This window comes from Haliaeetus leucocephalus, unplaced genomic scaffold, assembly GCF_000737465.1.
Source record: "Haliaeetus leucocephalus isolate CR32 unplaced genomic scaffold, Haliaeetus_leucocephalus-4.0 Scaffold555, whole genome shotgun sequence".
Classification (NCBI taxonomy): Eukaryota; Metazoa; Chordata; class Aves; order Accipitriformes; family Accipitridae; genus Haliaeetus; species Haliaeetus leucocephalus.
In genome coordinates, this window is record NW_010972991.1 from 18163764 (window position 1) to 18178044 (window position 14281).

The 14281-nt window shown below is 36.7% G+C and overlaps 1 protein-coding gene across 7 annotated transcripts in view; it reads right to left on the reverse strand.

Moving 5' to 3' along the window:
• Positions 1-14281, reverse strand: part of VPS13B (vacuolar protein sorting 13 homolog B (yeast)) — a 484692-nt gene that overhangs the window by 108811 nt on the left and 361600 nt on the right. For all 7 annotated transcript variants that reach the window (XM_010577053.1, XM_010577052.1, XM_010577051.1 and 4 more), the window contains one exon: positions 6676-7378. In XM_010577053.1, coding sequence (XP_010575355.1) covers positions 6676-7378 — 703 coding nt within the window. The remainder of the gene's footprint in view (positions 1-6675; positions 7379-14281) is intronic.

Below are 14281 nucleotides of genomic sequence, written 5' to 3' on the forward strand. Positions count from 1 at the left end.
AGTTTCAGAACTCACTGTGCTGGTGTGTATCTCAAAAACTTGAAGGGAGTTCCAAATAGGAGCTATAAGATGTATCTGGGTAAGAGAAGTTCATTTACATCAAAGGTCTAAAGACTGAAATATGCATATCTTGATTAAAGTACCTTCTCAGGTAGAAAACAGCATATGCATTTTCATAGGGTTAAGGATCAGGAAAGGAATAAAACAATATCAATCAATCCCTATGCTGAGGGCAATGGAGTTGCCAGAGAAGCAATTGAATGCAAAGGAGAAAATTTAGGCTGAAAAGTGGGGAAATCCTGATGGGGACAGCTGTTAGAAAAAGGACTCTTCTCCCTCAAGGAAATGATGGAAACGTTCAGAATGTTTAAAAATACACTTGACAGAACACTATAAAATATACAATAGGGAACAATTATGCATCAGCAGGGAACTGGTCTGAATAATGTATTATAATAGGTCATTTCCATTTCCATTTTCTATGATTCTCCCAAAAATCAACACTTAAATTTGCAGTTATTTGTATAAAGAAAATGCTGGAGAAAACCCAAGGGATGCATATATAAGTAAAAGGAGAGGCTAGAATTACTCCACAGCAAGCCAAGAGAGAGAAAAGAAAGGGTTGAAAAGTGAAGAGCAGTGAAGACGGCCAGAAATTCTATCCTCTACACCATGTGAAAAATTTGTCTGTGGCAGCAAAAGAAAAATGGTGAGACAACTATCACAGATTGACAACCAAGACGGTAATTTAAAATCTGTAAGACTGAGAAGCCGAGACCTTCAATACATCCACATTTCCCTCCATGTCTTTTTTTTTAAGAAAAAAAGAATCTCTGGCTATTTTTGAATCCACCCAAACATCCAAAGCCACTTTTAGTCTTGCTAAGATCCAGATCTCAGCTCCAAACTTCACAGTTTATGAAGTATCTTCCTAAACTTGATTTGAATGTGCAAACTTTTGATTTCAACTGCTATGCCCTCATTCGTATGGTAACAGCAGACAGCAAACCCCAAACTTCTGAAGAGAAAGGGGAATAAGGGGAAACAAAAGGAAGGAGGCAGGAGAAATTTCACATCTTGAAGATTTCCATCCTCCAAAATGTGGTTTGTTCCAGTTTGTAGCTGAGAGCCAGGGCAGCCCGTGGGAGGCTTTAATGGTGGGGCTCAGCGACTCAACAGCCCCCAGCAGCCACCAGGCAGGGGACAGGGCTACCGAGCGTGTGCACGGGACGGCAACTTGGCCTGTTCAGCTGGAACTTTACCCAGACCCAGTGAGCTCTGCAAGATGCTTTTATTTCAATGGATGAATCATATTTTGGTCTGCAGTCAATTTTAAAAGCCAGTACGATGCTGCAATCATCTCTGCATTTCAAACTCTGAAGTGGAACGTTTGGTCTTGTTTTAAAGATGGTTTCCATTGGAATTTAAAGAACACAAGTGGGAAAACATTTCTACTAGCGCACTCACAAGTCCTGTGTCAGGAAGTTAAAAAATGAGCACTTACAGTAACCTGAGGAATGTACATTCCCAGGCCAGCTTGTCTTTATGGGTGGGGGCTGCACCGACCCCCCCGTCCATGGATGCAGATGTACTGGACAATAAATATACTCGGAGGGGAACAGGTGACACTCCAGCAGAACTCCCTCAATGCTGTGCTAGGAAACAGCCTTAAATCCTCTCTCCGCCTCGTAGGAAGCACAGGCTGACAGAGAGGCAGTGAATCAGACTTCCTGCCAGAGCCAGCCCGCGTTGCTCTCCGTGCAGCCTGGGCTTTCCATTAGATCAGAGGTTACATGTGGTCTTAGCTACTGCATCTGCTCTTCATGGACCCCCTGCCATCAAAGGCGTGGGTGTAAAAAAAATAAAATGAAATAAAATAAAAATCAAGAATAATTCTGGATGGCCTCACAATGCCTGTTTTTTGCAAATGCTTTGTTGGCGGAAGTTGAATAAATTCCATGCGTAACAGATATTTACTGAGAAATTTCTCTCCCTTAAAACAACCAAGCACCACAACCTCTTCTTTGAAAGTAAACAAACAAACAAATAGAAAAAAGATTTTTCAAGAATGCCCAGAGCACAATGCTCAGGAAATGAGGCAATTTTGTATCTGGATTACATTACCTGAAACAAAGCAAATAAAGATTTAAAAAAATATTTATAAAAGCGGCTTATGAGATTACATTAAAAACAATTGCACCCACTTTTATTTAAGTGGAAATGGCCAATGCTCTGTTTGCAAAAACTAACGGTTAGCAGATGCCTTTTTGTTAAGTGTAGGATGAGCACTGAATAAAAAAAAGCATTGTTTTATAGTATCTTTCAGGCCATTTATACAGAAGTAAACTCAGGGAGCAACTACTCTTTTTAATGGTGCTTATTAAGCAGTTAATATTTATTCCATTAATTTATTTACTTTGATTTGAAGTTCCTATACCTGGCAGTAGCATAACTGCAATCAAGCTGTGCAATTACAAAAATAATTTAAAACACAAATGAAGCAGTTTAGCACAACCACAATAAAATTGAGCTAACATTTTAATAACCTAATAAGTCTCCTCCTCCTACAAACTGACTTGCCAGTGGACTTGGTTGGAGAGAAAGACTGAGGAAATTGAAAGCACAACCATCAGGTCTTTCACTCCAAGGCAGGCAAATGCTCCAACATACAGACACTGGCCTGATGGAAATGTGCTGCTACTAACTGCTAATTAACACATTAACGATACTTTACTTTAAAATAGCCCATTTCCTCCTATTTTATTCATAAGTTCTTATTTCTTTCACATTTCAGGACCTAAGCAAAAAATAACACAGCCAGTGACAGAGGAGCCAACTTCCTTGGATGAAGTTTGGTCTTTTAGCCACTGTGCAATACTCTCTCACACAAAAAAAAAGAGTGATAGTTTAATGTGCAAGATCCTGAATTTTAAGCTCTATTAACTTGAAATCTGTCAAAAATAAGAACAAAACGTAACAATATTAAAAACTTCATTTCTACACATGTTCAAAGCAGTAAACCATCATAAGGCAGTAAGCTTAGTTTTGTCACCAGCCCAGGATTAGCTATTATTCTCTTAAAAAATCATGCTGGTGCAGTTTTACAAGATAATCTCCCTGTTTTATTTAAAGCCTCATAAACCAGACTCTCATCTAACTACCTGTTAGAAGCATTTCTAAATTCTAGAGTATTTTGTTGACTTACAGCTGAACAACATGTTTCTTCAAAATACACTAATGGGAGGTGAGGGATGGAAAACATAACTAGATCCAAACTATTACCAGCTTTTCTTTACATTAAAGTTTTTTTTGGAACTAACATCCATCAAAAAATAAGACCTTCCTAATTTCACTATAGAATTTTATACTTGCTTCTGCCTTGCAAGATTTGAGAGTTGTTTCAGAACTGTAGATTTTTTTCACTTAGAAAAGCCATAAGGAATTATAGCACAGTATTTCATAACACTTGAATCTACTGCTGTTGAACTAACAGTAGTCGTCTTCCGAATTACACAACAAAATTGATTCAAAACAATTTTCCCAAACACTTCAAAACATTCCTAAAATATTCTTTTGCACTGTATATGGTGTGTATATATACACAGAATGATGATTTGAAATGGCAGAGTTTTTATTAGTATGTCTTGGATCTAATCTACATATTTCATATATAGCTTAACTATCTAAGCTTAACTCTGTTAGTATGAGAAACCACCCCCACAGGAATACCAATAAAACTTTATAACAAACATCATATATTTTTCCTTTTGCCCAGACAAGTCTCAATTTTTTAGGTTTTGATGAAATTTGCTATGTTACAGGCCCGACCTTCTGAGCTGCTGCTGTGCTGTTGCCTATTTCCATCATGTAATGTAATGCACACAATGTTTTCATCAGGCCTGCTTGCCCAGTCCCAGTGTTTAAATGTTTGGGTTTTTTTCAGGGGGAATATGCTCCATCAGTTCTTATAATCCAGTTAAAATATTTCTTTTGTATTTAGCTTGTGTCCTCTTCCCCATCCTACCTTAGATAATGGAGACATAGTAGCATGGATACATACAGACACAAGAAAAGCAGTCTTCTAGAGAGTCTAACTGGAAATACTCTTAAGCAACATTCACTGTAAACTAAACATCATTTATGCCTTCTTCTCACCCTCCACTCCTTGATGTACAGATAAGTACAGGGATATAGTGCATACCTATTGTACAGAGAGAGAGAAGCTAACTTACTTCTTTCAAATAAACTTTATATTGTTCTTCATTTGGATGATATACCTCTTTCAGATAAAACTGTCAGCAAATAGTCACAACATCAAGAAAAATTGACGTGATTGATGAAATCGACTGCTGCAGCACAGAAAATGCCATGCAAAGCTCCAGATGCTGTATTATATGATACGCAATATATAGAGTGTGCATATATATATATATATAAACAAACACATATATATAACACAGAGTACATGGCTGTTTTCCCTCAAATACGTGTGCTAGAAATGAAAAATAGAAATTTCCAAAACTCACATGTCACTACAGTGATATGACAACATTAATCCTGGACGATGTAACTACAAGCACAGCAGGTCTTCCTAAACAAGAGGCAATAAAAACTTTATACTACCTGTTTTGCTGTGTGAATTAGCGTGTGACTTGAAGTGTGGATTAGTTTTATTAACTTATTAATACATTTAGAATGGTGTTTTGAGGCACTAGAACTTTGGCACCCACCTCTCAAACTCTTTTTGAAGAGAGCCCTAACAGTCCAGTAGCAACCACAGGATTCTGTCTTATACATGAGCAAGGTACTTACTACTGCCCACAAGGGCAGCAGGATGAGACCAGAACTTCTGCATTCACATAATGTCTGACTCCTGCCTCCACACTTTTATCTTTGCCTGACATGGAGACAAAAAGCCAAAGAAAAGGGTAAGACCCATGTAGGGCTAATCTTTGGTCCTCCAAGAAGACCTCTTTGGGTGTCACTTGAACAACTGCTGGTGACTGAGGAATTCTAAGGCTGTATGTTCCTACTATCTTTATTATGTAAGTTTCTTGCCATGCTTTTGTGCTCTCTAATCCACTTTCAATTTGTAGGAAGACTTTATTAGAGCTTGTGTTTTCTAGAATTGCTCCTGTAGACATGAAGATGGTGAAACACTTCAGAAGTTAATTGTAGGAGCAGAATGGAGAGAACTTTGGCCAGTTTATTGGTAATGTGGTGGCAGCTTGTACAAGGACACACTTGAATGCCTCAGACATGAGAAATGAAGAAGTCCTATTGCATCTTTCCAAAACACTAAGTTAATGAAGTTGTGATCTTTAACTTACAACTACTCCAATTTTCCTTCAAGCTTTGCTTTGTTAATTGATTTGTTAATTCTTTTCATGTTGATTGCTACAATGACCACCTTTCATATAGTATTTACCAAATACATATGGGAATCTGGAGTAAAACGAATTCATGACACAGCTGTGTTTCTGCCAAGACAGGACAGCAACAGCAGAGAAAATGAAAATGGAAGAATGATAAAACAAAATGTGGTAGAGAACAAATCTCCCTATTTTAAGTATCTTCTCTCTAGCTGTCTACCTCACTGTTTAATCCCTCTTAAAAGTTCCACTATGATTCAGATTTCTGAAAAAAGTTAAGATCTATTAAAAATAGCATTTTCAGTCTTTTGCATGAGCACATCATTTTAATGCCTATTTTCAAAAGATACAATCTAATTGAGCAAAGATTTGGTATAGCTGCACAAAAAACCCGTATACTTTTCACAACTAGTGTCCTGTATTAACCCTGGCAAGAAAAAACTAGCAATGTTTTTTACTTACAGCTCTCATTCAGTGAACAATTTAAAACCCCATACTTTTCTGGCTGCGTGTTCAGCAGATCTCTGCATCCTGATTTCCACTTTTTTGGGGGAACACTCTGTAATGATCTATCTCATTAAATTCTTATACCCAGTACTGGCTGCCAGACAAATGAATTGCATCATTTGATTTCACTCTTCAGCAGTACAGATAAGACTGGAAAAGAAAATTTCAGAATATTTTCTACTGAACAGTTATTCTGATATTTCTTATTATAAGCTTTGCATATGAAATGGGAAAACCACCCACCCATTCATTAAGAGAAGGAAATTCTTACAAAACCCTATTACTCAGCTGAATGAAAACTTAAAATAGATGACATCATTAGATGCCATTTGGAAGATCACTATAATTTTCTTACAGTTTATGATCAAAACACCAGGTGCTTCTACAATGTTTACCTTTAAATTTTATCAGTAGGCTAGTATAGGAAAATATTGTGATATTCAGTCATAAAAAATGATTTTTATGAAATCAGCTTGGCTTACGATTCTTACTTCCTTAGAGAATATTAAGAAGTTAGAGTAATGCAACAATCCCTATCGCAATCTGGTAATGAGAAAGTAATATTGAGGAACAGGAAGAACTGGTTGCTAAAAGGTTAGATCTTAATTAATTTAAAACATTTTACACACTTAACTTGATTCAGCTGTGGGGTATAATCCTAAAAATATGTATATTTACCGATTGATTTTCAAAGACATCCTAAAAGTCTCTCAGCTGTTTTCCACCACTCTAGTAACTTTGAGACGTGTGATTATTTTGGCAGTTTTAACTAGGACTGAATGTTAAATGCTCTTACCTGTACACTTGTAGTCTGAGGCTACTCCTTTAAGACCAGCATCGAACACTGATATTTCTACCTTTTGCTTTCTGTGGTGGCAGCTCAGGAGCACAGAGGGCTGTGATACAACAAGGTAGAGAAATGGCTGTAGCTCTATGTCCCCAGTTCCCCTGCGACCAGGCTGCCGAACAATAGTTATGCCCAGGGCTTGTCGAGCAGAGGATCTTGTGGAAGCATGAAGACTTTCCAGTGACAAAAGACCTGTTTTTCTCCCAGTAGACAGGGGAACATTAGTGTTCAAAAGATCATCTGCTGTGACAGAAGAAATGCATGGCTGACTGGGCTTCTTGATATCATGGCTGCCACCTAAGGCGGCTTCTGGAAGGTTCAAGGAGCTTTTGCTTATTTTTTCACCATCTTTCTGATCTTGTACTGATTTTGATTTAGGTAAGGCAGTGCATGAGTAAGTCATCAGGGAGATTCGACTTGCTGTAACAAAAACGTCAAAGGGAATGAAATTGAGATTCTTTACAATGGAAGACTGGCGGGAAGGACGGGCAATGCGGTGCTGGCTGGTACCACTGTGCTGCTCGATCTGAACGATTCTGATCTTAACACTGTCGCTGCCAATTCCACTGTCCTGTGCCCCGCTATAACGGGAAGAAGTCTCAACCGTTCCTCCATCAGACACATCAATTTTTTTTGGGTCTTGTTTGGAATCCTGCAAAGGAAAATATTATATTAACTTACGATATCCATATCCCAACTATTTCCATTTCAGTGGCAGCAAACAATCACTATATAAACATGATGTCAAAAAAGAGAATTATTAAAAAAAATCTGCCAAGTTAACTTTAACACAGTAATCACTCATGAAAACACAGCAGGTGTTTGTTCTAATGAAATGATGACTCACAACAGATGAAGTGCCAAAAGAACATGTGAAGGAAAAAAAGAAAGGAGTAATGATTTCTAAGCTTAAATTACCTTTTTTTTAAAATTTAAATTCTTTCTTTAAACTCTAAAGAATCTACAAGAAATTTATGGCTTAATGTAAACCCATATCTCTGTGAAATAATGCATTGTAAATAAAAAGCCTAGTCAGAATTGTTTTCCAGTTTCAACCACGGATGCTCAAAAAGTCCTCTTTGGCACTAAAATATACAGTGATTAGATGAAACAGAATGTAATATTAATCTACCACAAGATCAAAAAAGACTAAATAGGATTTCTAAGCTGAAATGTATATTATGTTGTAGAAAAAAATATTTTTCTTAAGAGTTATGGAAATGACAGCTGCCTTATATAAAACACCAAAGTTGAAGGAAACATCAGCACTATCTAAAGACTGGCTCTGTGACGGGGTACTAGTTCTTAGATTACCAAGGCTCACCAAAGCTACATATGATCTCGGCTGTCACATTCACAGGGCTTCACATGAGAAATCACTGCATATAGAAATATTTCAAAGAAAACACAACCACTGACCAATAGAAAAAAGAACATCGCTTCTATCACAGGAAATGCAAGAGTGAAACAAAAAGTTGCAAGGCTGTGTCCAGGGACCACCACATAGTACCAGGTCAAGAGACAGAGATATCCAAGATAAGCAAGTGCTTCAAGAAGAAAACACTTTTAATAATGCTCATGAAACAAGTAGAAATCCTACAAAGAGCTTGAGGACATGGTAGGGAGCATATGCTAAAATATTTGGAAAAAAACTTGCAGAAATTCAATAATAATAAGGTTGATGATGATGTATGGGCAACTCCTCAGATTCATATGGAGTTTAGAGTCATGCATTCGCCCTGTATAGCTTCCACAGCATAACTTACACTTCCATCTGTGCTGCCCAGAAGAGGTGTTTCTGCTCTGCTCTGTACAAGAGCTAACAAGAAATGCCCAACTCAGATTCGTGACCCATCCAACCCTGTATGCTGTTTCTGACAGCACTAGGAGGAGACTCTGTCCAGTGAAACTGTGGACCCTGGCCACTTCCTGCAATCTGTTCCTCTCCTACTCCCCAAGCATCCACAGCTGTTGCGTTTGGGATGCCAGTGGTACATGCCTGTGTAGTCATTTTAGTAACTATTTCTGGACTTCTTGTCCATTAATTTGTCCACTTCCTTTTTGAATATGCTGACAGTGTCTGGCCTCCACAACCTTCTGGGGTAACAAGTTCCAATTTTTTTTTTTTCTTTGGCTTAAACCAATCTCCTACTAGTGTCATTGTAATTCCCTGATCTTTTGTAGTGCATGATTTGAACGTTCAGGTCCACATTCAGCTTTAGTTGCTATGACTTTGTAAACCTTGATCATAGTCCCCCTCAGCCTTCTCCTCTCCAGACAGGGAAATCCCAGGCTTTTTATCTCTCCTCACAGAGCAGCTGCTCCAGCACCTTTAATAATTTTGACTTCCCTTCTCTACTTCTGTAACTCCACTATGCACTTCTTGAGTACTCTACACAGTATTCAAGAAGTGGGATCACTATGGTTTTATATAGCAGTAAAAAGATGGCCTTCTGTCTTGTTCTCAGTCTCCACCCTGATGATGTCCAATATTTTGCTGGTTTTTTTTGGCTGCCACTGCATATTGACTCAATCATTTAATTTATTTGTTCCAGGACCTACTTCAATAGTTTCTTTTTATCTTTTTCACCCTAGTGAATCTTTGAAAATGGAGATATAAACTAGGACAGACCATATCTTAACTTCCTCTTGAAAAATGTAATAATAAATTACAAGTACTTACAAAATTCGTCAGCAACTCAACTATAGGAATGAAGAGCAGTGCATTACTGAATTTCTTCAAACTTTGGTCTTTATGCAGCAATATTAATAGATTCTACACATACTGCAGGAATCGGGTTGCGGGGGAGTTAAAGAAAAGCAGGTGTTTTTTAAACGTTCCTTTATATTGTGCTTTATGAAACAAAGGGAGCAAGCCCCTTTCCTTTTCTTTAAAGGAATGAACATACTAGAAAAAAGTATTACAGAGGAAATCCTAAAACAAAACCATTAACTAGCTGAGATTTTCTTTGAAAAGGTTTTTGCCAGCTCTGGTTACAATCTTTTCAGATTCACTCATGTACATATTTTTCAAACAGCCAATAAAATTCCTTGCAGCTGATTTCTATGGCAGACTCGTATCACTGACTTGTAAATGTGATACCACTTCTAATGCAGCCTCTGTAAAAATAACTAGAGACCATTTTAATGAATTACTACATTGTGAGCCAAGAAGTCCTGATTCCTCCTGATACCTAGCAAAGTTAGGCTATTTGCACCTCAGCCTCTCTGTCTGGTTAACTATAAAGTGCTTCACCCATATCCTCCACTGATGGCACTCTCAAAAATGGTATAGATGGTTCTACCGCTCATGTATTGAGGGCAAGCAAAAGGCAGGAAGGATGGAGCTGCGAAACAATCTTGCCACATCATTTAAGGGAAATGCTGCCTGAAACGAAGTAGAGGGCATAATACTGCTAAACCCAGCAATTTTTAGTTGCTCCACAGTCATCAGTTCAGTCTGATGAAAAATCTTTTTAGAAAGCATGGTTCTGTAGTGAATGACGCTCTTACAGGTACTACATGGTATTCTCTTGTTCTCCTCTATGCAGCAGAAATTTCTACAGCTACCTGACGTTTAGGTTAAGCTTGACCTGGCTAGAGGGATTGAAAATACAATGTCATCCACTAAATGATAATCTTCCAGGGAGAAAAGCATTGCATGTGTACGACTGAGTGGAGGGAGAAAGGACAGTACTTCTGGTTTCTAAACAGATGGTGTCTTCTCACACCTAAGTAGATTTGACTTGAAGCCTAGTTCTTTTCTTTTGCCTCTTTTTATAATTCTTTATTAAATGTGCTGGTCTATCTAAAGCACCTCAAGGAAGGTAAGAAAGTAGCTCTGCCTCCATCCCCATTCAGATTATAGTTTCTCTGTGAAGACTACAGCAGAGGTGCTAATTGGTCCCAACTGCTGAGTTTCCTGTTATGCGGATATTCAACTACAGAAACTTTACTGAGACCCCAAATCAATTCATGCAGGTCACCAAACAGCAGTCAGATGGTAACTTCTGCTCAGTACTAAGCAGTATGGAATATGAACCAGTGCCCAAAAGGTGAAAGACACCATATCCTATTACAGTTTTCCATGCCATCCGGTTCCACAATGAAACTTTGACTTATGGATGCTCTTACCACATATATTACAAAGGCTGGGACAAGTGAGTAATGATTTGCAAGACAGCTTTATATAACACAACTGGGTACAAAATAAAAGTGCAAGAAGTACCACTGGAACTTCTTGCATCAATTTCAGCTCAGTAAGCATCAAGCCTTCTAACCAAGTTTCACAGTTAACCTGAAAATAGGCCTAGTAATAAACTTGGGAATCATTTAGGTATTCCTCTAACGGGATAAGGAGATGAGAGGGAATGACTCTCAGTTTAGCACGTCTAAAAAGATTCTTTGCTTTATTATGGAATAGATGGGCCAATACTTTAAAGATGTTATGAACAGCAATATCAGCTTGCTGTTGGCAAATGTAATGGTAACATTTATCATTGGGCTGTATTATATCAATACTCTTACTCTTTACATAACCCATTTAAAATGAACAATAAAAGTTTTCTTTAATTAGCTACTGGTGTGCATTAACATGATCATGATTAAACCATAAAAACCAACCGTACATTATTCTGGTCCCCTATCCCATGTGTTTTAAATTATTTTAGTTGAAAATGTACTTTGAGTCCCTTTTAAAAGTTCGACCTTCTGCTTTCAGAGAATTAAATGCATATTACTGTAGTGGAGAAGATAATGTTTCAGACCTCCAGGCATATATTAAACACACTGGCAGCACATTAGACAAAATGCTTTACTTATTAGATACTTCCTATTCTAAACAGTGTCATCAAAGGCTAAAAACAAAATCCATATAAAAGCTGCACAATGCTTCCACACAGAACCTGTGCCAAAATCCCTGTACTTTCCAACTAATGAGGAAAGGATGTGTACTCTTAACATATGAATGTAAGATTTTCCAAGCATTCACTTTAGGAAACAGGACTATTGATTCCACATGGCTTATGTTAAATGAAACTGTATTGGTAAAATAACCTTTAAGATATTTGGCATGATAACTATAATTAAACAGTATTCAAAGGAATAAAACAAAAGGGAATTTGGTTCCACAATGGCTAATTAAAATAAAATGAAAAAACACAGCATGTCATCTATCAAGATAAATTGTTATTGTTTAAGAACTATTTAAATACTGTTAAAATATACTTTTAGATAAAATCTGAAAGGACTGGAAAAATATTTGTGGCTTAAAAATGGATAGTTTGGCGAAGAAAAAAGTATAGGATGCTGAAATTTTATGCTGAGATAATAGCTTTAAAGCTTTGAGCATAACCAGATGGTACTTAAATCAGAGGAATTCTACAGTTTCACTGTCAGAATGAGTTGCAATATGGAAAGGTTTTCAATAGCTAGAAAAAACATGTCAAGATGATAGTTTACTTCTTAGATCACTTCAGTGCATTTTCTCGTCCTTTCACAGTTACATATCCTATCAATACTAGACACCATAGTGAAAAGGTGTTGAAAGCTGCACTAGTAGCTAGGGAACTGTGGCTAATTCTTCCTTTTCATGTGTTGAGATAGGTAACTTTACTAGCTTAACCCCTTGAGTTCAATAGGGCATATGACACATATATCTATCTAGTGAAAGGGCATGGAAATAGCATGTCCTGTAGAACACACCCAGATAAGTACATCATAAAATCAAGGGTAAATAAATATATTTGCTTTTCATAATTGGCAAACAGTCCAATCTGAGGTCACTGCAATCTTAACCAGGTAACTCTTATTTATTTTCCACTCCTGATAAAAGTATTTAGATGGTAGAGACATGTCTTCAAAGTTTTCACTCCGTAAAGAGAGGCAATAAAACCATCAAGGTAAACACACAACCTAATACTTTAGACCAATAATTAACACATTTTCCAAATCAAAGAGAGGTATTTTACAACAATTGGCAGCATTTTTTCATATTTTTACTTCCTTAATCTCTCAAGAGTTTTCAACGATAACAAATGTAAGCATGTGCAAATTTCACTATAAATGTTTCTATCAGTTTTATTTTCTTTCTCTGATACTTTACAGGATAATTCTTTAATTAATAGAATAAGTGTTAGCAACAATCTTTGGAAGCGCAGCTCTCTAGATCAAAAGCATGTACATGTGCATAATTTTTCCAGCTTCTCAGAGTAATTATGGTTTTATAATGACACTATTGAAGTAAAATTTCCAGCCTTCTGCATAGCCATTCCTTAACTCTGATCAAAACCCTTCAGCCAATCATGAGATCATTCTTCACATTACATAAATTATGGAAAGAGTCACAAGTGTGAAACCACAGTATCAAGGTGCCAATCACATCTGCTCCATCACCATGGCATGTGACCTAGTTTTATTTCTTTTGCTAAAAAGTAGTAATATTTTCATGGAAATAAAAATCTTGCCTACCGCACAAACTGAGCTACAGAAAAGGAATATGTTCCTTTTTTTTTCTTCTTTTTTTTTCTGTTATGCTTAAACTGGAATTACAAAGAAAACACTGTATAGTTTCTTTCTGGCTTTGTTCTAAATAATTCATCCTCCATCAAAGAGTCTCCAACAGTTTAGAAATGTATTTGACGTATCATTGTTATCTAAAGAACCTTTTTTTTGGTTAACCAAAGTTTGCTACATTGTTCTACTGAACACTTCAACTAAACCAATTTTATTTTGTTTTGCATATGAGTTATACAATTTACTTTAATTCTGACCATTATCAAAATTATTTTGTAAATTGACATATTAATCTCACATGGAGAATATAATGAAAGACACACATAAAAGCATATTAGACTGCTAAATTATGTCTTCCAGTCTAATAAAGTTTCTCTTTTAAGTTTTAAATTAAAACTTCAGTCCTACCATTTAATCCAGACAGACTCGCTTCTACTTGTATCAATCCAACTGCAGAAAGTTCTGTATAACATGAATCCAAAGGTGTCCTCCAAAAAGGGAACTATTAAATCAAGCCAAAATGAGGCAACAAAAATATCAGAAATGTCTGAAATAGTTTATTTCATATAAAAGTCAAATGTACTTCCTCCACTAAGGAATTTTCTTTTTAACCAGAATTTGCTGCAAAACAAATGATGCTACTTTGAAGTGCAGGGCTATATATGAGCTCCCAGACCAACAGAAATACTCCTGACAGGAATTTAATTGTAGTTTTCACAGTACTGCAGGAATTATGTGAAAGATGTGATGGCAAGGAGCAATACAAACTCAGCTGATTTGTGCAATGTTTTTCCAGCTCCTCCAGAGTAAGAGGGTACATTCTGTTAAACACTGATCCAAATATTCATAAATCAAAGCTGCGCCAAATGTTCCAATTGTAACATGGGTATATGCAAATGCTAAATCCTTTCTAACGCCAACAGAATTATTTTTTTTAATCTTAATACAAACAGTTTATTTTGCTACCCTATAAAAGGCCAGTAAGAAACTTTTGTGTTCATTTTTGTTTTTTCGCCTAAATGCTTTCTATTTAAAAAGACCA